Raw genomic sequence first — 24,665 nt, forward strand, 5'->3', positions numbered from 1 at the left:
AAAGAGTTTGAAAAGGTTCCGTTCAGTGTCAGAGTTGAAATAGGAAACAGTGACCTGGTGCTTTTTTGCGTAAAACCCCTCGGAAATCTTTACGACAAACTGCTCTTCTACCTTTGACTGTTGTTGGTGATTCACCCCCCCCCCCCCCCCCCCCCATATTGAGCTTCTCCTCCCTTGGAGCTGCAGTAATGTTAGAGGTTATTGGTACAGTTAAAAAAAAGCAAACATAACAAGCTTAAGGAAAACTCCACGGTGCCTCGTCCAATCCCCTCGTGTCCTGTGCCTTTCATAAAAGAAGGATGTTTAATATTAGTCACTCACGTCCATTCAGGCATTCACTCACTCATTTCTGGCTTGTCTGGCTCTTTGTGTCATTCAGTGCACAGTATATCTACAGACGTCACACTGAACCAGAGGACGGACACGGCGAAGAGACAATTTGTCCTTTTGAAGACCTTCAGCCCGAGAATATATGTGTCTAGATAGTTTACTTTATCGCCGTCCCACAAAAGGTTGACGGATACTGCGTCACGTAGAACGGGACTTGACTGAATAATTCAAAAGTATACATAGCAGCAGTAAAGGGAAATGAAAACCTGCACAAGGTGAACCTTTGTATTCCAGAATAAGAGCATACAGGGTACAGCTGTGGAGCCGTGCGGCACAGCAGGGGACAAAGTGCAGAAAATGACGTGAATAATCACCAGTGAAGTTCCACGCAACCCGGGAGGAGAAGGAAAAAGAGGTAGCGCTGCAGAAATGAAGTGTTGCTCGCCCTAAAAACAGATCGTCTGGGCGTTCTGCGTTGGTAGACTCAGATCAGCAAGTCTCTCGTGTCAGTGCACCTAGATATGCTTATTAAAGAATCTTAATTTAATCAGCGGGCTGAAGAGATCCCCTCTCTGGAGTCAAATTGAATGGATAAACCTTTCCGGAGACTGCATGTCATTAACACAGAGCTGATGCTCTTAGAGAAAATCCGAACCACTTACTACGAACCCACAAGAGGAGCAGCCGGGCCTCGTGAACGTCTCTCTGAGAGTTTGCCAAAGAGGGGGTGGAAACTGGAAATGTATATTACGTCAACAGACTCTGTGGAGTGCAGTATTATTCACATAATGTCCAATACCTGAAAATAATAATTATGCGCCGTAGCTAGCCATTAGCGCACAGCAGTCACACAATGCAGAATAATGTAAAAGACGCTAGGGGGTCTCCATGTGTGGTTGCAGGGATTAATTGTGAACAAGTCATTGACGATGTGGAACAGAGCGAAATGCAGAGAAACGCTCCGGAGCGTGCAGGGAGGGATGAGGGATTTTTAAAAGAGCAAATTACATGGGTTATGAACTTGTGCCAGAGAAGTTCACATTTCATATAATCCCTACGAGAAACTGGAGCAGTTGTCGGCTGCACATACCGAGACACGAGAGCATAATTCCCACACAATTCAATATCCATTGGATGCCAATTAAATGACTCCATAAATTAGACACATTTTTTATTTTTTTGGCCAATTCTGTGTTGAATGCGTTCCAATGCATGTTGTGATGCTTAGTGCACTTGTTAGAGCACAGAGAGGGTCATACCCAATTCATGTCGATTCAACCCAGAGCATAAAAATCCACACTGTGAAAGTGTTCATGAAAATCTTCATCCTCTTGCGATGATTCAGACGGCTGAACTCGAGATACTGAAAATCAATCCTGTATTTCTTGTGCAGGCTCTTATAAATATTAGAGTTATTTTCTTCAACCGACCCGAGAAGCTCCTATGTTCAACAGAAATCACACAACACAATTATTTTGCTGACACTGAATGTGTTTAAATCTGGATCCCAACTAAAAACGAGGATAACGCAGCTTCTAGTAGCCTTCACCTTGTAATCTCTTGTAAAATTAAAAGACACATACGATGGCTTTACATGGTTTCTTTCTTCTTGAATGTTATATATCCCGTTTTTTTGTCAATGTAAAAGATCGGAAAAGTTACAAAGCTTCTCTCACCTCCAGAAAACACTGCTCCTGAAGCTCCTGAAGCTCCTGATGCTCCTGCATTTTCTGAAGCTCCTGAATTTACTGAAGCTCTTGAAACCTCCTAAAGCCCTTGAAACCTCCTGAAGCTCCAGAGGCTCCTGCGGCCCCTGAGGCCCCTGAAGCTCCTGCAACCTCCTGAGGCCCCTGAAGCCTCTGAAGCTCCTGAAGCTCCTGAAACTTCCTGAAGCTCCTGAAGCTCCTGAAACCTCCTGAAGCTCCTGAGGTTTCTGAAGCTCCAGAAGCTCCTGAGGCCCCTGAAGCTCCGGAAGCACCAGGGGGTCCTGAAACCTCCTGAAGCTCCCGAAGCTCCTGAAGCTTCTGAAACAAGCCAATACTTACCATTAAGATGTCACAATATCTCTACAGCGACCTTTCCCATAAGACCTATCACAACAGAAGGGACCAGCTGACCAATCAGGGCAAACCAGGCTTTCTAGGGAGGCGAGCCTTGAAGAGACAGTGGCTGAAAAGAGGAGCTGCAGCAGAAACGCAGTATGAGGAAAGAAATGTGCTTTATGGAAATTAGGGCATGTAAACCTCTTAAACAAAATCGATGGACCCGAGTCTGAGCACAATATGTCTTCTTTGAAACAAACTATTGAATAACGCGTTTACCCGGTCACCCTTAATCCACCATGCTCAGGCTGAGGGGAAGCTAAAAGCCTCAATTTACATGTACATCTTTTAATCAACCTCAACGTGTTAGAGCAAGTATCCCAACCTCTCAAGATTAAACCCGTGAATCAATAAAGACCAATCTTAATTTATACGACAGGGTATTTTCTCTTTTTAAGAGGGAAGTAGGACAGTATGCAAACCAATATGTTACAATCCCAATAACACTGTATTTTAACAGAGGACCTGATGTTGAGCCTCTTGAGAAAATGAAAGTGCAGCGTCTCTTTATCTGAGCTTACAGTCAGCATAGAACCAAATTCTAGGTCCCTGCTAGCCTTGCACAATATGGACCCTGCCTGTGTTAAGACGGAGGCCCCAGGTATGTTTGTATAGTGCACACAGCCACCTACCGATAAGCTTCTGCTCGGCTGGCGCTACCTTGGATTCTAACACTACCACAGCTGTGACTCTCACGTGGGGAGGGATTCAAAGAGGACTGAGATTTAAAATACGTTCAATCAAAAAAAAAACATACTGCATCCTCGGGAAAAAAACGTCTCTAAAGGGAGGTAAAATGTTGCCATGAAATGTTAAGGGTGTATAATTATATATAATAAACTTTATTTACGAAGCACTTTGGACAAAGTTAGAGCGTCTCACGAAAAGAGAACATAGGGAATTAAAAAGCATCAATTAAAATACAAAACAGGGATCATAAAACAGAGGGGAATAAAAATGAAGGGAGAGGAGAAATATTGAATTTGAGTAAAGGTGGATAATAAAACACAGCAAATAAAACATTCATAAAAGCTAACCATAAAAAATTAAAAATGTATGTTTAGAGATGAGTCTTAAAAGACAATAAAAGATGTTGCCTGTCAGATTTTGATTTGTACACTGCTCAACAGTTTACAGGCGCTAAGGGCAGAAGCATAGTCATGCTGTAAATTGTGTTTCCCCTTCCACCCAATGTACAAATGTAGCATAAATATCCTGGATACAGATTCAGGAGGTTAACACTTTTGACATTATTTTTGCCAGAAAAACGCGTGGTAAAAAAATGATCTACCATCTTTGACAAAAACTCAATGACTTTTTTGATATGACCCATATTCCATCGGCTAATATGGAGGAGGTGGGGTTTATGACATGTTCTGAAGTCAGCCACCAGGGGGTGAGCCATATCATTTGGCTTCACTTTTGCCAAGCTGTCACGTCTGAGCTCCATCCCCCGATCTAACGCCCTGCAGTGCACATATGGGGCTAATGTTCCCCTGATATAATTTGGAGGCAATTTGTTTGTTTAAGATTTTAATAAAAATCCATGTGGCGTGAAACAAGCAGCCAGAGTAAGACGTCATGTTCAGGAGTAATGTGTTCATGATGTTCCTTAGTTAAGCCTATGGTTCTGCAGCAAATCCTTGAAATAATTCAACTTGTCCTGAAACTAAAAGCCATTTAGCAGTGAGGCAGAGCACTTGGATATCATTACTAGAGAGCACGGGCTAGTGTGGAGTGACCAGAGAGTGCATAGCATTTAATTGGCTCATATTAGGTGGTTGTGGAGGCAGACAAGGCCTCCGGCTTGTCTCCATCCATCAGAGGCGCTGTTGGAACAACATCTAATGAGGGGTGCAAACTATGCTTTCTTCCATTAATAACAGCAATTTGCCAAGATGCAATGAGAAAACAAAACACAGCCAATGATGGACCGGCCCAAAATGTGCCTGTTATTGTGCTCTTTGATTTATGGCTGTGGCCTACCTTTGCTTAGACGTCAGTGTGCGGCTAAACGCATGAGAAAAATGGACGGCCGAGTTTCTTCTGCTCTCTTCCTCTGAGCAGTGTGAAAACAAACACATCTGATTTGAGCATCCAGAGGAGGTGTTTTCAAGGAAAAGATGGAACCTCTTGTTTCAAAAAGTGATGGAAAGCACAAATAGGATGAAAGTAGGAGATGTTGAACCATTTCTACTGTCATGTCAATATCTTGTCTTTCAACAAAAGAGAGGATTTGATGAATCTTTGCTCTTTGTTTTTTTAAACTCATGTCATATAATGAGTAATTTGACAGTTAGTCCACAACTGTATGAAGCTGGACATATTACAATCAATAAATTAAGCTAACAACTTTACATCTTTTAAAAAGAAGTTGAGTGATTTGATGGCAGGAGTTTACAGCAAGTGAGCGAGAGATGTGCTTTTAATGGTAAAGGGTGAGATCGGGGGGGTGGCGGGTGAGGTGGGTGTGCGACATATTAATGGTTCACATGTTTTGGCAGCGATAATCTCTCCATTTGTAATCTTAGCATTTAGTCGATGTTCCACGGGTCCCATCTGAGAAACGCCGAAGTACAGAGCCTGAGGCAAACAGGGCTATAGATTTTGCAAACGGTCATGTTATATATCTTATTCCCATTATTCCCCATGAAAAAAATATTCACTAAGTGGGGAACTTAGTGGCCATTAAAGCTCTCGTATAGCCGGACAGGTATCATGTAGCGAAGAACCTTTACTGCCTCGTCCTTTTTTTATTTCTCAAAACGTGATTAAAAATTAATGAAGATGAAGAGACTTTCTTAATGACATTCTATATTACATGAGAAAGTTGGAAGCAGCAGAAAAGACCAGGAGGTTTTTGAGCAGGACATTGAGCAGGGGGGGGTGGGGGGGGGGGTCCAGGAGCTGGGAGGGTCCTGACTGACAGCGACAGGAACTAGACCCGGTAGAGTGCAAGATAATGCTGGGAGCCAATAATCCCTTTTAACTATGCAGCACCTACTTGCACACATTCACATTTAATATGTCTGATTGCTTTCCATCAAGGTGAATGAATTATTCCACAACAAATCAATGAAATCTCTCTCTCTCTAAAAATGTTTTGTCTAGGCCCTCCCATGTGAGTCTTCATACCACTGATACCCCCCCCCCCCCCCCCCCCCCACTTCCCAAACAATACCCGATATGAATTCTATGGAAACAAACTCCACCCATTTATTCAGATGCACACCAATCTTTGTATGAGGTCTTTCCACAATCATATCGTATCCTTCCATCAAGTATTGTGTTCATCACACCCTGCCTCTCACTGAAAGCTCCTCTTACCACAAGGTGAGAACAGGCCGCTGTGAAATGCTGTTAATCATTAAAAACCAACAACTTCTTCCTCAAACACAACCAGCTCCTCCCAGTCAGGACTTGTCTGTGTCTCCTCCCTTCACAGGAGTGTCAGTGTAAGAACCAGTGAACAACAAGCTGTGAACTGTGGGATGTGAGTCACTGTAGGGAGTGAACGAGAGGGGGAGGAGCAGAGATCTGTTTGTGTTCAGAGGAAGTGAAACTGTTCTTCAGTCTCTGGCAGCAGCTGAAATGGCGCAGCAAGAACTTCAACTGGACAGAGAAAGATTCTGCTGTTCGATCTGTCTGGATCTACTGAGGGATCCGGTGACTACTGTCTGTGGACACAGCTACTGTCTGAGCTGTATTAACTCCCACTGGGACAAAGGGGAGGAGAGAGGAAGTTACAGCTGTCCTCAGTGTAGAGAGACCTTCACACCGAGGCCTGTCCTGAGGAGAAACACAATGTTAGCTGATTCACTGGAGGAGCTGAAGAAGACTGGACTCCAAGCTGCTCCTGCTGATCACTGCTATGCTGGACCTGAAGATGTGGCCTGTGATGTCTGCACTGGGAGAAAACTGAAAGCTCTCAAGTCCTGTTTGAATTGTTTGGCCTCTTATTGTGAAAAACACCTCCAGCCTCATCTTCAGTCAGCTCCATTTAAGAAGCACAAGCTGGTGGAGCCCTCGGAGAAGCTCCAGGAGAACATCTGCTCTCGTCACGACGAGGTGATGAAGATTTTCTGCCGCACTGATCAGCAGTGTATCTGTTATCTCTGCTCTGTGGATGAACACAAAGACCACGACACAGTGTCAGCTGCAGCAGAAAGGACTGAGAGGGAGAGAGAGCTCGGGCTGAGGAGACAAACAATCCAGCAGAGAGTCCACGACACAGAGAAAGACGTGAAGCTGCTTCAACAGGAGGAGAAGGCCGTCAATGGCTCTGCTGATAAAGCAGTGGAGGACAGTGAGGAGATCTTCACTGAGATGATCCGTCTGCTGGAGAAAAGAAGCTCTGATGTGAAGCAACAGATCAGATCCCAGCAGGAAACTGAAGTGAGTCGAGTCAGAGAGCTTCAGGAGAGACTGGAGCAGGAGATCACTGAGCTGAAGAGGAAAGACCAGGAACTGAAGCAGCTCTCAGACACAGAGGACCACAACCAGTTTCTACACAACTACCCCTCACTGCCACCACTCAGTGGATCTACACACTCATCCAGCATCAGGATCCGTCCTCTGAGGTACTTTGAGGACGTGACAGCAGCTGTGTCCCAGGTCAGAGGTCGACTACAGGACATTCTGAGTGAGACAGAGACAAAGATTTTACAGATTGTGTCTCAAGTGGATGTTTTACTGCCACAACCAGAACCAGAGACCAGAGCTGACTTCTTAAAATATTCACAGGAAATCACTCTGGATCCAAACACAGCACACAAATATCTGTTATTATCTGAGGGAAACAGAAAAGTAACATGTGTGAATAAAGAACAGTCTTATTCTGATCACCCAGACAGATTCACTGGGAGTTGGCAGGTCCTGAGTAGAGAGAGTCTGACTGAACACTGTTACTGGGAGGTGGAGGTGGGGGGGGGAGGAGTTGATGTAGCAGTCACATACAAGAATATCAGCAGAGCAGGAAACTCAGATGAATGTAGATTTGGATACAATGATAAATCTTGGATGTTATATTGTCATGGAAACAGTTATACATTTCAGTACAACAGCATCCAGACTCCAGTGTCAGGTCCTGTGTCCTCCAGAGTAGGAGTGTACCTCGATCACAGAGCAGGTGTTCTGTCCTTCTACAGAGTCTCTGACACCATGACTCTCCTTCACAGAGTCCAGACCACATTCACTCAGCCTCTCTATGCTGGAGTTAGGTTTTATTGGTATGGAAAAACAGCTGAGTTCTGTAAACTCAAATAGACGTGATTCATCAAAAGCAGTGATTTAGATTCTGTGTGTAAATCTTTAACTTCTTTTGTCTCCATGTTGTTGATCAAAGTTAGTCGTGGTGACATTTCTGCTCCACACAGAGATCAGCTGTCAATCAAACACTGACCTTCCTTTATCACACATATTTACTTCTCACTTTGTAAAAACAGAAATCTGAAATGTGTTAAACATCTAATGTTGCTGTTGTTTTCTAAATCAATGTAGAAATAAGGTTCTGTGATGTTTTATAACCTGGGTTGATCCTGATCTTCATCAATGAGCTGATTATTTGTTCTTCTCTTTTCCACATGTGAGATGAAGGTGAAACAAACTGATTGTGTTTCCATGAACTCACTGAACAAGAGTCACTGAACAAATTGTACTGATAAATTGATCAATAAACTTGTCAAAATGTCCAATAGACCGACTTCTCTTTGGTTTGATTTACAGCTCATCACGGCTCATCTCTGTAAAGCGTGAATCCACTCGTCCTCATTGTATTTACATATATAACGAACGGGCATATTTAGCTGCTGATGTTGTGAAACTGTGTCTACCTGTGATGCTGCATCCTCACTTCTAACAAAGGTCAGGGTGGAAACCAAAGATGACGACAGGTGGGCGTGTACCCATATGTACAAAAACTACATCGATATGTTACTAATTGATCAATCTGACATTTCTTTAAAGTGTTTACTTGATATTCTCTAAATCAGTTTGTTCTCACGTCTTAATTAATTGCCCCACATTCACGTTCATAGTGCTCAGCTTCTCTAATTAGATGAAAGGCTCGAAACTAGAGAATCGTCGTGATGATTGAATCGTCTTAAACAAACAAACTGACGGTGTTGACATTTACTGTGGATGAACGAGCGCCGTGGGGGGGGGGGGGGGGATCTCAGCGGAGTCGACACGTCTCAGGTTGGTGATTTGCTACTGTACATGCAAGCTGAGCTCAGGAAGGGTTGCGTGGAGTCCCGATGAGTGGCCGGTGATTTATTCTGGCAGAGAACACGGCCTGCGGAGAAGGTCTTCCCTTTGCAAACAGAAAGCTGGTGAGCTGATGCGTTTTTCAATCAGAGTGATTTACTGTTTAATGAAACGCTTCGGCTTCAAGAGTGTCAGCCGCCGTCCGCTGTAATCCGACACCCCCCCCTACAAGCCCACGGTGCTGGAGCCCGAGATGAAACACAGCCGGCCTGCCCACGTGGAGTCAGTCAGATGCAGCGGTGTGTGTGTGTGTGTCTGTCTGTGTGTGTGTGTGTGTGTCACTTCCTCAGTTAGCTGGCCTAGAAAACGGTGAACCTCTGCTTCCTTCCGTGTTGCACTTCTCCTCCGTCTGTGCATGACTGTACCGCGATGTACAGCTGTACACCACGGGCGGGTTGTCTGTCCTTTAGTCACACAGTGGACAAATCCTGTTGCACCCCCGCTCCCTGGTAAACTGTCCATTCAACCTGGAAGCCGCAGCAAAAGGGTGAACACAGATTTTGAGGTTTTGAACGTGCCCCAGGATGTGTGTGTGTGTGTGTGTGTGTGTGTCTGTGTGTGTGTGTGTGTGTGTGTGTGTGTGTGTGTGCAGTGAGGAGTGAATTGCCTCGTGGTGCAGTATTGTACGTCGTGCCCTGAGGGGGGGGTTATCCCTGTACTGGGTGGTGCAGCTTGGGAAAATGCCCCCTGACATACTCAGACTGTGTCCGATGTATACGTGTGTGCCGGGTTTTCGGATCTATGACATTTTTTCAAAATCAAGAATCGTATTTTCCGTTACTCCTCAGCCTGCAGGATTTACAGGTTTGTAGCAGGGAGCTTGCAAATTGGAACCAACTGAATATCCCGTCTAAATCCACGTTTTGGAGACAGACCACTGCAACGTAGAAACCAGTTTTGGCAAAAAAACGCACAACAAAATTTAACCGAACTCTTTAGAAACACAGATTCACGGATATTTGAACGCACACCTGTCTTTGCTCTCTCTCCCCTGACACTGAAGCTGAGGGCCGCCCGGTGGTCTCTGTCTCATTCGATGTCGTCTCCCACACCTCTAATGTATTCCTCTTGTTGATCAATGTCTTCACGATCATTTAGGCCTGATTTATCCTCGTTGGCGTCGTTTTGCCATCTAAATCTCCCTGAATGGCTCTAAGTGGTTTACCGCTCGGCGGTGACAGGGCCCATTACACCGTTACAGCCGCGGTTGCATACTTTACAGCCAACTACTGCCTTTGTTGTAGAGGAATTTGTTGTTTAAGCTGTTTTTTACCGTCCGCTGATACATCACACCTACAGTGCTTTCCGCTGCAGAGCCGTACCAACAGAGAAGGGGGGGGGTGGGGGGGGTGGGGGGGGCGTCTCCTTGTTTCCATGCAAAAAAAAAATGGCGTTTTCAGTTTTTTAATTAAGGGAATTGCTGGGATTATTTCTGGCCTGAATTATCACATCCATCAGGCTGATAACGCATCTGAGCTGCAGTCCAAAAAATCGGTGATTGACAGGACTGGTCCCTCCGTGGCCACACCAGGAAGAACAGATGATACAAGCAGCCGTGTGTGGTGATGATAATCAAACAAGGAACTTTATAAAGTGCTTTTCTAGTCTTGATGACCACTAAAAGCGCTTTACAGTACACTTTTACATTCACCTATTCACACACACATTCAAACAGTGCATCTTCTGCAGCACTTTGTTATTCTATGGGGGGGGGGGGGGCATTCGGGGTTCACCATCTTGCCCAAGGACACTTCGGCTTGCAGATGGGTCAGACTGGGGATCGAACTCCCGGCCTTTAGGTTGGAGGACGACCACTCTACCCCTCAGCCACGGCCACCCGGAAATGTGCTATTAGCTTGTGTTTTTTCCTCTGGAGATTTATAAAGATTGATCTAATCTGTGTGAATGCACACCAATGCAATTGTTCGTTCATATTCCTGGAGTGAAATATGTATTTGTGAGGATTGTTTAAGAATGGCAGATGCTCTGGTCTCAGCAGCAGCTGAAGTCTTGTCCAGGCTTCTCTGCAGAGCTCTGCATTTGATCCCTGAGGTAAGATTACAACATGGGTATTTGATGGAACAGGGAAATCTCCACTTTGTGGCTGAGAGATTCCAGCGAAGGCCCCAAAACATAAAACTCAGCGGCGGACAGGTTCAGGGTTTTTACAGCAGTGGATGAAAAAAAAAAGAGGAGAATTTTGAATAGAGGAGAATAATGTGTTTGGCATGACAACCAAAATCCAAACTTTACTTGTTGAAACTCTGCTGACGTGCAGGCCTGGCAGAGATCATTTAAATGCACAATTACATTAATGTGTTTTTATGAGCAACAGATATTTGTGTGTTCGCAAGCGTTTGGATCAATACACATGAAACAATGACACGTGTGTGGTGCCGCACATTAAACCCATCTCCCTGCCTGGTTAAGGACTTTCATTACAATGTCATACCTGGTAAGTTTTATAGATACGAGAGCTAACCTTATAAAACGTCAGAGGAAGTAAATCTTTCGCTTGAATATTGAAACTCTGCACTTCTCCACCTGCCTCAGTCTGATCCGTCTGCATCGCATATAAATCCACTACTACTTCAAACTATTTACAGAGAAACCTTCCGGCCTCTGCTCTTTGACAAAAGATGTAGGTACTCTGTGAGAAGATGCTACTTTAAGAAGTATGTGGTGCTCACACAAAACATAAGCTACATACATACTGATATGTTTCTGTTTTGAAATGTGTTTTTTAAACTAAAAACACAGTTTAATCACAAGACCATTCACATGCACTTGACACGAGTGTAAACAGGAAGCAGTTACAGAACGTATTATAAACAAGCAAACAGCAATGGTGACGATTAAGTAAGAAGTGAAAAGGTGATTTTACTCAAGCAAGCAAGTGGTTGACTGTTTTCAAACTAAAACACCGCCCCCTAGTTTTGAAAAGTAGTAAAGTATTTTGGAGTAGTGTGGATGACGGGTTATAGTGATGTGTTTTCAAAATAAAACCCAGTGGTCTGGATAAAATCCTCAACTTCTGTGCCCCCTCATGGCCTTTGAGCAACACTTTAAATTCATGTAAATTATGTACTCTTGAAATAAGGTTGTAATGTCAGCCATTATCTTCGTGTCCTATTATCTGTCATCTCCAGGAGTTGATGAAGGAGTGACTCAACCATGTGCCTGCTGTGAAGGAAGCCATGCACATCTTGACAGTTAGACCCAGGAGACTCGGGTTGGTGCAGTACAGTGAGGAGGCAGAACCTTCTGGCAAAGTGCTGCAGGGCAAACATCACTGCAGGACATTCTGCTCATGTACAACTAAACTGTGAAAGCAAAACACTCGTAGTCGAAGTCACACTCGTGGACAGGAAATGAGCAAATCATTGGCAAGTCACAAAAATGTGTAGTGAACATCAGAAAGACTTTGTTTCCAATGACGTTACTGCAGTTTAGAGTTTGGTTCGGGTTTAAGACTCAACGTGTTTGTGTGGTGGAAGGAGATTTTCATACTCCATTGCCGTTAATAAATGTGCAGCTTTGTTCTTCTAAAATGAAACCATTGCCTTTGACCATAATCTAGAGCCACAGATTACATTTTCCACACAACATATTTGCTTCTGTAGGTTTATCTCAATAGAAACATGATTTCCAGGCTGCTGATTTATGCAGTTTGTGTTGTGTGCTGATCTGTCGGTGTAAATAAAGGAGATAATGTGTATTTTCTCCCAGTTTTTGGTTCAGCTGTATTGTTTTTTTTTATTACACACTAGTCTCCTGTATTTGAAAGGGGCCACAGGAGCAACTCCACTGTTTGTTCGGTGCTTGTATGAATTTCACTGCAGTTTAAACAACCTCGTGACAAATGCCTGAATGAACTGTTCCCTGGAGAGCATCGACTGAGCACGGAATAAAAACAGAAAGGTGAATCATACTGTCCCATCCAGTGAATCTGCTGTAAGTTAATCAGCTGCAAGACATGAGCCGAGGTGGGAAGTGGAAAGTGAAGGGGACACCTGCGGCAGAAACACAGAACACGCTTCTCAAATCCAACGAGTCTTACCTGTCGGAGGAAATCTCCTTTTTCAAATAACATGGTGGAATTCATTTAATCCCAATTTCCATAAAAGCTCTGGGAAATGTGAGTGTGGGTGTTTGTACGTGAAGTAAACACATTTAGAGTAGAAGAGGAGTCAAAGTCCAATTTACAATAACACGCACACACACACACACACACACACACGCTACAAAGTTTTCACCCCCGTCTCTTTGTTTGTTGGTTCGTTTGGTTGTACGCAAGATTACACAAAAACGGACGAGGATTTGTTTTCTTTCTTTAACATCGCCTTGAAGAATAGTTTTGTCGATCTTGGTTAAAAAAACCGAATCTGGCTCCTTCAGGGGACTGATATTTATAAGTGTGTAAAATTTGATGGAATTGAAGGAAGCTGTTGTCGACTGAATAAGGTTCGAGTGCCGTTTTAATTCAAAATGAAGTTGGGCCATGAAAAGGGATCATGTGACTGCAACAACACATGTGCTGCCTTTTCAAAATTAACATTAACTCATACGTGAAACATGACATAAAGGAAAGAAGGCGATGTTCTTGTGAATGTAAAACCACAAAAGAATATCCTTGAATGCATCAGCTCCACAAACCGTTCCAAGGTTTCTCCCTTAAAACGACCAAGCAGCTATTTTATTTTGCATTTTCCAATTACCTAGTTATAAATACAGCAAAAATCCAGAGCTGAGAGGAATGAGCCGTCTCACAGGACCCGGGTGTGGCATTAATAAAGACCTCAGGAGAAGTCAGGATGCTGTTAACCGAGAAAGCAAGTCGCCCATGTGACCCAGAGACTCACACACTGGGTTATCAATCACTGTTTGTGTATTCAATCTGCGGAACCTCTGCATCACCACAGGTCCTGAGCTATGGCAGGGAACAAGGGACAGGACGGGGACGCTGTGGACAAATGGACGTTCTGAATGTCAAACGCCGAGGGTTTGAGGAGCGTGTCAGGCGCACACGGGGGGGGGGGGACATGAACTGCTGAGTCAATTCATCACGGGGGGGAGTTGTGGCCGTTACACCAGAGCTGTTTCCCTGTTGTTTCACACTGACTATTCACAACATCCTTCTTTCCCCCGGTCAACCACACCACACAATGGAGTCACCAGCCGGCACAGTTTATTCAAACCATTATAGTGGCAAGGCCCAAAAGAAAATATCCAGTTTGTGTTCTCCAAAGAGAGAACAAATGGAGAGAGGATAGAAATATTCTCAAAAAATGACCTTAATAGAAGATACAGGGGATTGTTTTCATAGAAATGTACAAGATTCTGTCACAGCTACTTCAAACTCATCCTCAGAGTATTAATATCAAAGTATAGAAAGTACGACACAAAGCAGAGATCCTGCCATTGTTCAAACTTCTTGTAAGGGCAGAGGCGTCACATGGTAATTACTCTGATACTTGTTGTGTTTCAGCAGATGTGAAAACTAAGTGTGAAATATTTGAACAGCTGTATCTGGTTATCTAGCTGAAACTAAACCGACATTTTAGCTTTTGAGTATTGGAGGCCTTCTCCCGATGCTGATAATATTAAATTCCTGTTTATTTGTATAGCACCGAATAACAACACACGTTATCTCGAGGCACTTTGCATAGTGAGGGTTAGAATTCACAAAAAAAAAAAAAAAAAGAATTTTACAAGAAATAACACACTTCTGATCTTCTGAAGGATGACGAGCTCGATCCCGAGTCGTACACTGCGGCTCACTCCTCCGTTGTAGCCCATGTACGAGGCGGGAATCACCTGCACGCACGGCATCAGCTGCCAGAGAGCTCACCGGACTCCGAGACCCTCCACCTGCTGCCCGTGTGCCTCAGCACCGCCCGGGCCCCCCCGTAATCCGTGGTTGGACATATTACATCAAAAAGGCGAGGGGGGGGGGGGGGGGGGGGGGGGGTTGTCCACATCACTCAAGAGCAAACCGGTGAGTGGGATCAGAATGAAACTCTCATGCCGATCTATCAGAGCTGTGGTGAGGATTAAAGGACTGCCAGCCCCCCCCCCCCCCCCTCCGACTGCATCGCCAACCCGCCACCTGCATGCTTTGTTTCAGCAGCTTTCAACCCCCCCCCCCCCCCTTCTGTCTCTCAAGATGTGCTTCATCACTTCAATGGGAATCTCAGGCTCCGAGTGACCAACGAGCTCCTCCACTCGTTGAGGTGAGGTGAGCATTCTTTCATGACACACCCCAAACCCAATTACAAGCTTTATTTCGTGTAGGAGGCTGAGGAGGAAGAGGAGGAGGAGGAGGAGGAGGCTGAGGAGGAGAAGGAGGAGGAGGAGGAGGAGGCTGAGGAGGAGGAGGAGGAGGAGGAGGAGGAGGCTGAGGAGGAGGAGGAGGAGGAGGCTGAGGAGGAGGAGGAGGAGGCTGAGGAGGCTGAAGAGGAGAAGGAGGAGGAGGAGGAGGAGGCTGAGGAGGAGGAGGAGGAGGAGGAGGAGGAGGCTGAAGAGGAGAAGGAAGAGGAGGAGGAGGCTGAGGAGGAGAAGGAGGTTGAGGAGGAGGAGGAGGAGGCCAGATGACTGCTGATGAAGACCCACTTTACCGCACAGACACCACCGTGCTTTTGTGCGATGTGGAACTTCATCCCCTCTTTAATACATTTTAGGACTAACATCCACATAAAGTAACTACTCAGCTCAGCAGCGGAATTATTCATTGCAGAGTGGACGGGGGGGGAGCCGACCTGTATTAAAAACTGCCAGAAGAGGAGACAGCTGTCCCAGCCCATGTTCTCATGTGATCTCTGCTTAGGGAGCAGGCTGGTATTCCAAAGCCCCATCTGAACACAAATTAAGAGGATTAGAGGCTCCTCTGCGTCCTGCTGGTCAGAACAGTGACCTTCCCATTGACTTCCTGTCCCGGGGACACGGGCACCGCGGCAGATATTAAGGTCATCCTATGGATTCAGCAAAAAAATGAAAACGCCAGCGTGACTACATTGAAAGTAGAAGGGTCCAAATAAGATTCCAGAATGAGCTGAATAAACAGGTGAGTGGAGATTCTATGAATAATCATATTCAATCTGGTCGGTAGGAATTTGTGTTCCTGCACGACTGGTCAGATAGGAGGAGGGAAATCTGAGATAAGGGAATAAAATTATTAGAATTAAGTAGTAATATTAGAATAAGAAATTCGGAATTGAGAATAAAGGTGAAATATTATGAGAATGAAGTCTTACATTTATAATAGTGAAGTCATTTGATGAGTATAAAGTTGCAATTAAGAAGAGAGTGATTCAACTTTCTTTAGAAAAGTTCCTTAAAAACACCTGATACTCATGTTATCTTATAACTTATGACGTGGTGCTGATGATAAAGCGATATCGCTATTTGTGAAACTAAAGTTTAATTTAACAAGAGGTTAACCCCCCCCCCCCCCCCCCACAACAACACCTACAATTATTCGACTTTATTTCGATGTAATATTCTGAAATTAGTTTTGTGAATATTCTCAAAATCTCAGCTATTAGTTTTCCTTTGAAGTGTGCCTACCATTAGTGTCATAGTATATTTAAAATGAAACCAGGACCATGAGGTTAAATCACCTCAGCATCATCCTCACGATCTTCACTGGTTGATTCTCTCCCGGTGGTTTGCCGCAGCCATCTTCCAGTCACGCCTGTTTTAAAGGCTCTGGTTTTCCTCCGCGTGGCCTTCAGCCAACACAACAGTTGCTCCCGTGGATTTAGGTCAGGCTGACGAGTCCAGACGAGAACATGCCACAACCTGCTCGTTAAAGAACCTCCTCGTCCGCCTCGTCCGGGCGGTCGGGATCTGACTGAACCTAAAATTAGTGAGGCGGCGCGGGCGATAAAATGAGCCGTGAAAACGACACCGTTCACCTCAAACGCCCTCAATGACGAAGGTGAGCGACTCTTCCTCACGGTGAAGAGAGCGGTGTCGAGTCCGATGCGGTGGACGAGGCAGAAACACACAATCAACTCTTGTGTGATGATTTTGGTTTTGATTCTGAGATGAATCCTGTTTCTATTTAAACATCATGAAAAGAAAACCTTGGAAGCTCGAGTCTGCAGCCTGGCTGATATCAGACACGTGTTCAGAACCGCTCCATCCATCATTGCATCACTTTACTTTGTGTTGGGCTGTGTGTGTGTTTTACCGGGGTCGGTCACCGTCAGTGCCCGTCCGGGGCTGTTTGCTGTCATCTTTGACTGAACCAAGGGTATTCCCACTAATTACACAGACACTGGTTTGATCGTCTTTCAACAATGACCCCCCCCCCCCCCGCGCCCCCACACACACACGTGGCGTTAATCGGTCTTCATTAACTCCGGTGTCACACGTGTGATGCTGCCGTCTTTTCGACCGCCTCCACGCATCCACGTCCCCCCCCGACGGCCGGCGAGTGGCAGGCGGGACGAGTCTACATCCCGGTAGTCGCTTTCAGAGGAGGGAGGGAGGGAGGGAGGGAGGGAATGAGGTGAACATCAGGATCTGATCAGATGAAACATATTTTTGTTTTTAAAAGCACAAAATAAAACGGCAGAAGTTACAGGAAATCGGTTTGATTCCATCCATCAGGTGATTTTGTTTAACACAACTTAACGCTCCTGCTGTCGCCCTGAATCTCATGTGTTTTGAAAATGATCATACCCAGAGGTGTGGCCAAATATGATATGATACAACCCAACTCTAACCAACAGGACCCTTTCTTAATGGGGAAGAGCAATCGCTCGCAGGCAGGAAGAAGATTAATAAATGGAGTGTCCTGTACATTTTCCCTCAGATTGCCTGAAAGGGGATTTTTAGCCAATTTCCCCAAATTATATAAAATCAACTATTCTCACCTCCATTATGTCTCAATTATTCCTCTAATCGTGCACTCCTGCATTTTCTAAACGGGCTCCGGTTCCTCACTCAGCTCCCTCTCTCCGAGCCGACGTGTTAATGCAGCCGAGTGAAAGAAAACGTGGCAGCGCGAGGAACAGAAAGTGAGAGACACCGGAGCGAGAGCCAGAAAGCGAGAGACTATCACTCGCCTTGAGAGAGGGGAAGTGGAAGGAATTGGTATTCACAGCAGTCCCTCCATTTTGGACCTCGTCGGGTGCTTGGCTGTGGCCGACCGCGGCTCTGACACACGCACATCTCCCCCCCCGCACTGTTAGTAAAAGAGCCACTGTGTTAATTGGGCTAAACTGTGTTAGGGACGGGGAGGGGGAAATGAATGCACGGCTGTAAACAGGCGCGGATGAATCACATCTGTCAGGTTTATGAGATCAGAGGAGACGTACAGTGTGTGTGTGTGTCTGCAGATTTTTATTCCCTGTGCATACCTGCTTTTCAAAACATGAAAATCACAATTTTTTACTATAAATACATATATACGGCAAATTACACCTTTACTAGTAAGATTGTGGTTTCAGAGAGGTTTCAGTCTCCCTGGGTTAAATACACAGGAAGTCTGATTCAAAACCAGGAGGAAGAAAAAGGAGCTGAGGATACTTCACTCTGGTGTTGATAATCAGCTCAGAGAGTAGGTACCTCCAGCGAGGAGGGTTTCCTGTGACTGCCTGTTGTTTAGCAGGAAAACAAATAAGGTCCATATTACCCCCATTTTTTGTTGGAAGGATGCAGCACAGGTCAGGAAGGAATAAATCAAATGGAGAACATTGCAAGATCTGGTGTTTTACAGAATAATTCATGGATTTTGATGAAACTATTCAGACATGTTGAGGAAATTGATATCTATGAGTGCAGATCCAAATTCAAATCCTAATTGAATGTACATGTGGTTCCACAAGGGGAGTGTTGGTCCCTTCTTGTAATTCGAGTAGTTCTCAACATGTTCAGAGTGGCACCACCAAAAGTTGCAGCTGTGATGAGACAGCTCATTGATTGTATATAAATATATGACTGCCAGGTACCTGATCCTCAGTAAAGCCAAAGTTAAAGTGCTCTGTCAAGCACTGCAGATCAATGAGTCACATGACAGCCATCCAGACAGCTTTACTTTCCCTGTGGCTGCACGACAATCTCACAGGGCTGCAGTGTTACAGTAGTTTCACTTGTGTGTTCTACTCCCACACACACACACACACACAGACACAGACACACACGCATAGATCACAGTCAGACCCCAAAACACTGAAGAACACCAAAGAACCTGGTAAAGTAAATCAAATTCAGTTTTTGCCGTTTCATTTTTTAAGGGTTAATTCTGTTACTGCCTGTTATATACCCGCCTCCCCCTCTCCAAGGATGTGTCTCTGTCAAAATCGGCACCATGCAGGTGCGGCGCCACATGTCTGATGCCGCGAGGCTGTACGAGAAACAAGGCGTCCCTCGGGGGGGGAGAAGAAGAAACAACGAGCAAACTGTTGCCTGCGAAGTGTCAAACTGTGAGGTGTGACATGTTCTCTGTTCTGGCTCCTGGAGATGAATCCACTTGTGGTGAATGATGCTATGCTGCATCATTATAATATGTATATATATGTATATAAAAGGAAACACGAGCTATATAAACAACAGGGTTCATACACATTTGACCCATGGATTTCCATGACTTTTCAATGACTTTAAACCCAAATCTCCATGACCGATCATTTTGTGAAATTAGGATTAAGATGCATTTATTAGTCCCAAACAAACAGACATGCAAATGCTTTTGACCGATCCATTACTTGAATTATAAAGGCATGGATGGGAATTGAACCCATGATCTTTGGTTTACGAGACCAACGCCTTACCACTTGGCCACCACGCCACCGTGTGTATATGTGAAAAAGGGACAAAATGTAGTATTTAAACTAACAATGAGAATTCCAAGGCAAACAATGTACCTTAAATGATACAAACCAAAGTATGCCTCCTTATATTTTTTGTATTTCTTTAAAAGCATGTGAATTATTTAAAATTCAGTGTAAATGAATGACATGAAAATATGAATATAACAAATTTCCATGACTTTTCCAAAACTTTGGGGATTTCATTTCAACCTTTTCCAGGTTTTTCTTGACCGTAAGAATCCTGAAACACATTTCCACGCCCTTATTTATTCACAACAGGTTATTCTTGCAGATATTTTAAGACACAACACACAAAACGCTCCGGTGGCTGCGAGACGACCTGGATCCCATAATTGTGTGATGGTCGTGATGAAAATGAAAATGAAAAATCCTCACACAGAGTTGACAGCTTAAACTGCAACTGTCCCATACTCGGCTGAGTGTGGCTCCAAAACCGGTCAATAGAAAATAGCTTAAAAGTTTTTTCTCCACAACAACTTCAAAAAGACAATATTATTTCTGACAGCTCCTTTCACGCCTCCACTGAGGCAGTAATTGTGTGTGGCGAGCGCGATGAGGGCCTCTCAGCGGCGGAGGACAGGTACATGTGTCACACAGAGAGAGAGAGGGAGTAAGAGAGAGAGAGAGAGAGAGAGAGAGAGAGAGAGAGAGAGAGAGAGAGAGAGAGAGAGAGAGAGAGAGAGAGAGGGCAGACGCTCAGACACTTCTCCTGGTAACTCTCCCGCTATTTCATCCGACTGGTGTTTGTTCAAACAATTATTTATCTGTTTTCTTCTTCTTCTTCTCTTGTGCGTCAAAAATAATTGAATTTGTTTTTGGAAGGGCTAAACTGAACCGACCTGCCAGAGGTGAGAACAGAATATTAGTCCCTCTAAATAACCACTGGTATGCACGCGGGCAAATCCACGACCACGCTAATTGCGGGGAAGGTCGAGATGTCAGCTTCCTGCTCAGCATCGCTATGTTTTAGTGCCCGTTACTCATCGCTGTGACGGAGAGGCACTGCCCCCCCCCCCTCCCCCCCTCCATGCAAACCAGATGGTGCAGCAACAGTCGAAGCAGCTCGTGATTCATACAAATTCACAACACAACCATCGGCGTAACTGGACAGAGGCAGAACCCGATGTAAAATATTTCTTTCAACTGCACATTCATTTACAATGCACAGAATCCCTTAAGGCATTCAAAGGCCTGTGTGTCTTATCGGTCACTGTTGCAGGGACCACGGTTTGCGTGTGCACGCCTCTGATCTATCTTCACCGTAAATCTCCCGGAGTAACAGAAAGTGGGATTGTTTAATCAGAAGCCAGTAGGGGGGGGGTGGTGGGAAGGATGGGGAGAGCAGCGGAGGCATAAAGCTAAATGATGGAAATCCCGGCTGTCACCCGGGGCCCCGGCAGCATGTTCACTCAGGATGCTCATCCGTCTCCGTTCCCCACTTTAGCAAAGCCGTCTAAATAAGGAACACGCGGGGCATCCTTGGCAAAACCCTGAACCTGTCCACAAGGTCAGCCATCCCACAGGGGGAGGAATGGGGGGGGGGCTGGGGCAATCAGGTGTGAACAGTTGCTCTGAGGGAGCGTCCGCTTGCCATTCGGCTCCACGGGCACTGACAACTGCAAAAGCTGATAGTCAAGAGTGGGATGAGGGGGAAACCGATTTATTACAAGAAGGAAACACAACTCTGTATGAAACCAGCGCTGACCCCACCCCCCCACCCCCCCCACCCCGTGCAGAGAACCAACACGTTATACATCATGTCGCTGAGAAGCTCCAGCAATATCATTTATATCCACACGGGCTGCAAGAGGCGAGATTTAGAGAAATCAGCAGCACGAGGACCAGGAGGACAAACTCCAGTGGAGCTCTGTCCAGTTCACACCATTCACCACGTCCCCCCAATGAGGCGTGGCAACAGATATTGCATATCGCCCTCACAGTTAAATACACATTTCCTCAGCAGCTGTTAGTGCGCCGTGAAGAGAAGGATGGGTCCATGTTGCCATTCTGAAGCTGTAATTGTTTGAGTTATTTCGAGCAGGTCTTTAACTGCCTACACACTTTGATTCACACAAATCAGCAGCTCAGACTCTCTGGTCTTTAATTCACTTTCTGTTAACACACCATGTTTACATAAATGAGACATGGCAACGAGGTGGAGATGAGTTTTTTCTCTGAGTTATTTGTGTCGTAAGCTGCCGATCAGATTCATGCCCAGGTGGAGGACGGGCCTATAAAAAGGCATAAATGGAAATGATCTGGTTTTCGGGTTCTTGCTCAAGGACACTTCGGCATTCAGGTGGGGAACACTGGGATCTGCGGCGCCAACCTTCTAGCTCGAGGACAAACCGCTCGACCCCCTCAGACACATTAACCATTGTGCTTATGTAAAAGTAATTACTTGCTTTTAAATAGACTTCAGGTATTAAATGTGGTTACTTCTTCACCAGTGGTGCTGCTCTGGTCTCATGTTACCTGCCTGCTCTGATCGGATCACTGGACAAAATCTCCAATGAGACTAAGTACTACACTGGTCTGTAAAGTAAAATACTACTATTTGATGCATGTAGTCGAAAGTAAAAAGTACAGATACATGACAGATCTACTTATAACTGTGTTACTGTCCACCTCTGGATTCAGGCTACTCAGGTAGACACCCCGTGTGGCGGGTAACAGAATTACATCAGCTATCAGCTTTTGAATGCATATATGCAGACGGCCGTTAAAAAAAGAGATTAGACAAAATGTCATGAATAAAATCAACACAAGCCCCACATGCATTATCCCGTTATCAGCACTTCACATTTAAATCCAAAATAATGAAACAGCATTGCACCTTCGAATCCCTCCTCATCCTTAAATCCTGACACTAGGGGTGCGGCGCGGTGGAGAGTGTGCAGCAGCCACGGTGCCGCAGCAGCAGAAGAAGAAGAAGAAGAAACACCGGCCCTGTCACACGGTGCCTTTGTTCTCAACCGGTTTCTCTCCCCGGGTTGTTTCTGCTCGTCTGCAAAGTCACAGTTCACGATGCAGCCGCCTGAATAAAAAATGGCGGCGCGTTTCCAAGTCTCTCTTCCTCGTGTCACTTATTCATTCGGATTCCACCGTGTGATTATTATTATTCGATGAGGCCCCCCACCCCCCCCTACTCCCCCAGTGACAGGTGATATCCTGTGTCACCAAATATCTACTTCACTGTTGTTCCCCGGCATCAAACACAGCACGGTGACTCCTGGGTTTTTAATAGATGACTTTGTGAGCTGTCAAGTCCTCGGCCTGTAATAATGTGATGATGGCTCATTGACTTTTTAATAGGAAGCAATTTGAGCTGAAAATCTGTGTTTAGAGCAGCAAAGAGGGAGAAGACGGCAGAATGATGCCCCCCCCCCAGCAGCCCCCCCCCCCCCCGCCACGATTCCCTCAGAGTGGTGTTTTCCTTGAGTTTCAAACGAGCAGCGGAGAACGAGAGAGCGTCCACGGGGCCGCGATCCTGCACAAAGCACCGAAGACGGGGGCGCGCGTCTCCTCTCTTTGACTTCCTGGAGCAGGAGCGAGGCTTCAAAGTCGTCCGATGACGAGAGCACGGACTCAGTGAGGGTTAGCTCGGCGTGGCGTGTGAAGCGGGATGATGATGATGATGATGATGACACGCCGCCGTCCGATGCGGCTGTCGCTCAGTCGCAGATCCAGTGTGTTGAACGCCGCCTGTGACCCGAGAGTGAACTGAAGGGGTTTATTCTGCTTGGATGAGGGAGAAAATGACAGAGGGGCTGTTGATGTTGGATGGAGGGGCCGGGGCGGGGGGGGGATTGACCATTGTGACATTGCCTTTACTGACATTCATGACGCCCTCAAAGGACGCGGCGAGCGCCCGGCCTCCTCCTCCTCCTCCTCCTCCTCCTCCTCCTCCTCCTCCTCCTCCTCCCTGTCGTTTTATGACGGGCTCAGACGCTCCACAATCTGGTGGCGCCCAGGTTCCATCACTCGGGTCATTATCTCACTAAGCCCATTCCGTTTGACCTCTGCAGGGTGGAGGCGCATTATTCACGATAAGAGGAGCTCCACCGTGTACACTGCGGCCCCGGTGGAGGAGACACGGGGAGCCACGGAGTGAGTGAATGACAAAAAGAAGGATGGAGTCGGATAGAGAGAGAGAGAGAGAGAGAGAGAGAGAGACGGGGTGAGAGTCAAGACAGAGCCAGACACAAGGAGACAATAAGTCCAAAAGCGACAAAGCCAATTAAGAGTTGCAGAACTCAGGGCAGACAGATCACACGCTGGGAGTGCTGCACCTCCATTAAAGACCGTGGTCACCTTCAAACCAAAATAAAATGACCGCTGCGTGTCTCCACCCCTCGGCCAACCCCCCACCCCCCCCGCCACTTCCTCATTAGAGCGTGAGCATCGCTCTAATGAGCTGGGAGAAGCCTGTGTTGTTGGTGTGATGGATGAAACGAGGAGGCTGCATCCCTCTTCCTGCCGCTGGACGCCGTCTCCACCTCCATAGCAGGGAGGCTTCCGGTGAGGCCTTCAGGGCCAAAGGGCCCTAAGAGGCCCCTCATTACATCAGACAGCTCGTTAGCCACATTGTCTTGGATCGCTCTTTAGTCCGGCTGGATTCCTTTCTCTGCAGTGAGAGTAGAAACCTTAAGGGAAGATGTCGAGGCATAGAAATGGAAGCCTTCGAGCAGATTTTTTGATTGTGTGCAAACAGCCCCCCCACCCTCTCTTATGTCTTTGTGTCGTGAAAAATACTTTTGTTTCCAGGATCTTTTACCAGTGCAGTGAGCGACAGTGTTCAGGCTCTGAGCAGCGAATCACATCCAGAGGTCGGAGGCAGCTCCTGGCAGCCTGTGATATTTAGACCTGTCACTCTGCAACACCACACCTGGTATCTGAAATGGGTTTCTCTCTCCGACTGGCATCATGAAAGGGCTCAGCGCCGCAGTCAGGGCCATTACTGGTTTAACATAACTCAGTCAGGTGTCAGGCGCCTCGCTCGTGAAGTTATTTCAACGGCATTTCCGAATGGTGCGACCTTTCATGAGGCACGGTGGTGTCATCTCTCCTGTCAAGTCCCCGTCTGACCACCGCTGAATAAAGAGACATTATTTAAAAACACCGGATC

At 45.8% G+C, this 24,665-nt stretch overlaps 2 protein-coding genes and 1 non-coding gene across 5 annotated transcripts in view; 1 reads left to right on the plus strand and 2 right to left on the minus strand.

Annotated features, from left to right (window-relative positions):
• igsf21a (immunoglobin superfamily, member 21a) overlaps positions 1-24,665 on the minus strand; it is a 170,556-nt gene that overhangs the window by 112,195 nt on the left and 33,696 nt on the right. The gene's annotated exons all lie outside the window — the stretch shown is intronic.
• LOC133970672 (tripartite motif-containing protein 16-like) lies at positions 5,951-8,127 on the plus strand. Its single transcript, XM_062407656.1, has one exon. The coding sequence runs from the start codon at positions 6,024-6,026 to the stop codon at positions 7,695-7,697; it is 1,674 nt and encodes a 557-aa protein (XP_062263640.1). The 5' UTR covers positions 5,951-6,023; the 3' UTR covers positions 7,698-8,127.
• Positions 19,423-19,494, minus strand: trnat-cgu (transfer RNA threonine (anticodon CGU)). Its single transcript has one exon. It is a non-coding gene; the product is annotated as a tRNA-Thr (tRNA).

Source organism: Platichthys flesus, chromosome 2, assembly GCF_949316205.1.
Source record: "Platichthys flesus chromosome 2, fPlaFle2.1, whole genome shotgun sequence".
Taxonomy (NCBI): domain Eukaryota; kingdom Metazoa; phylum Chordata; class Actinopteri; order Pleuronectiformes; family Pleuronectidae; genus Platichthys; species Platichthys flesus.

Coding starts and splice junctions, on each gene's coding strand:
- LOC133970672 (XM_062407656.1), top strand. CDS start 6,024: ATGGCGCAGCAAGAACTTCAACTGGACAGAGAAAGATTCTGCTGTTCG.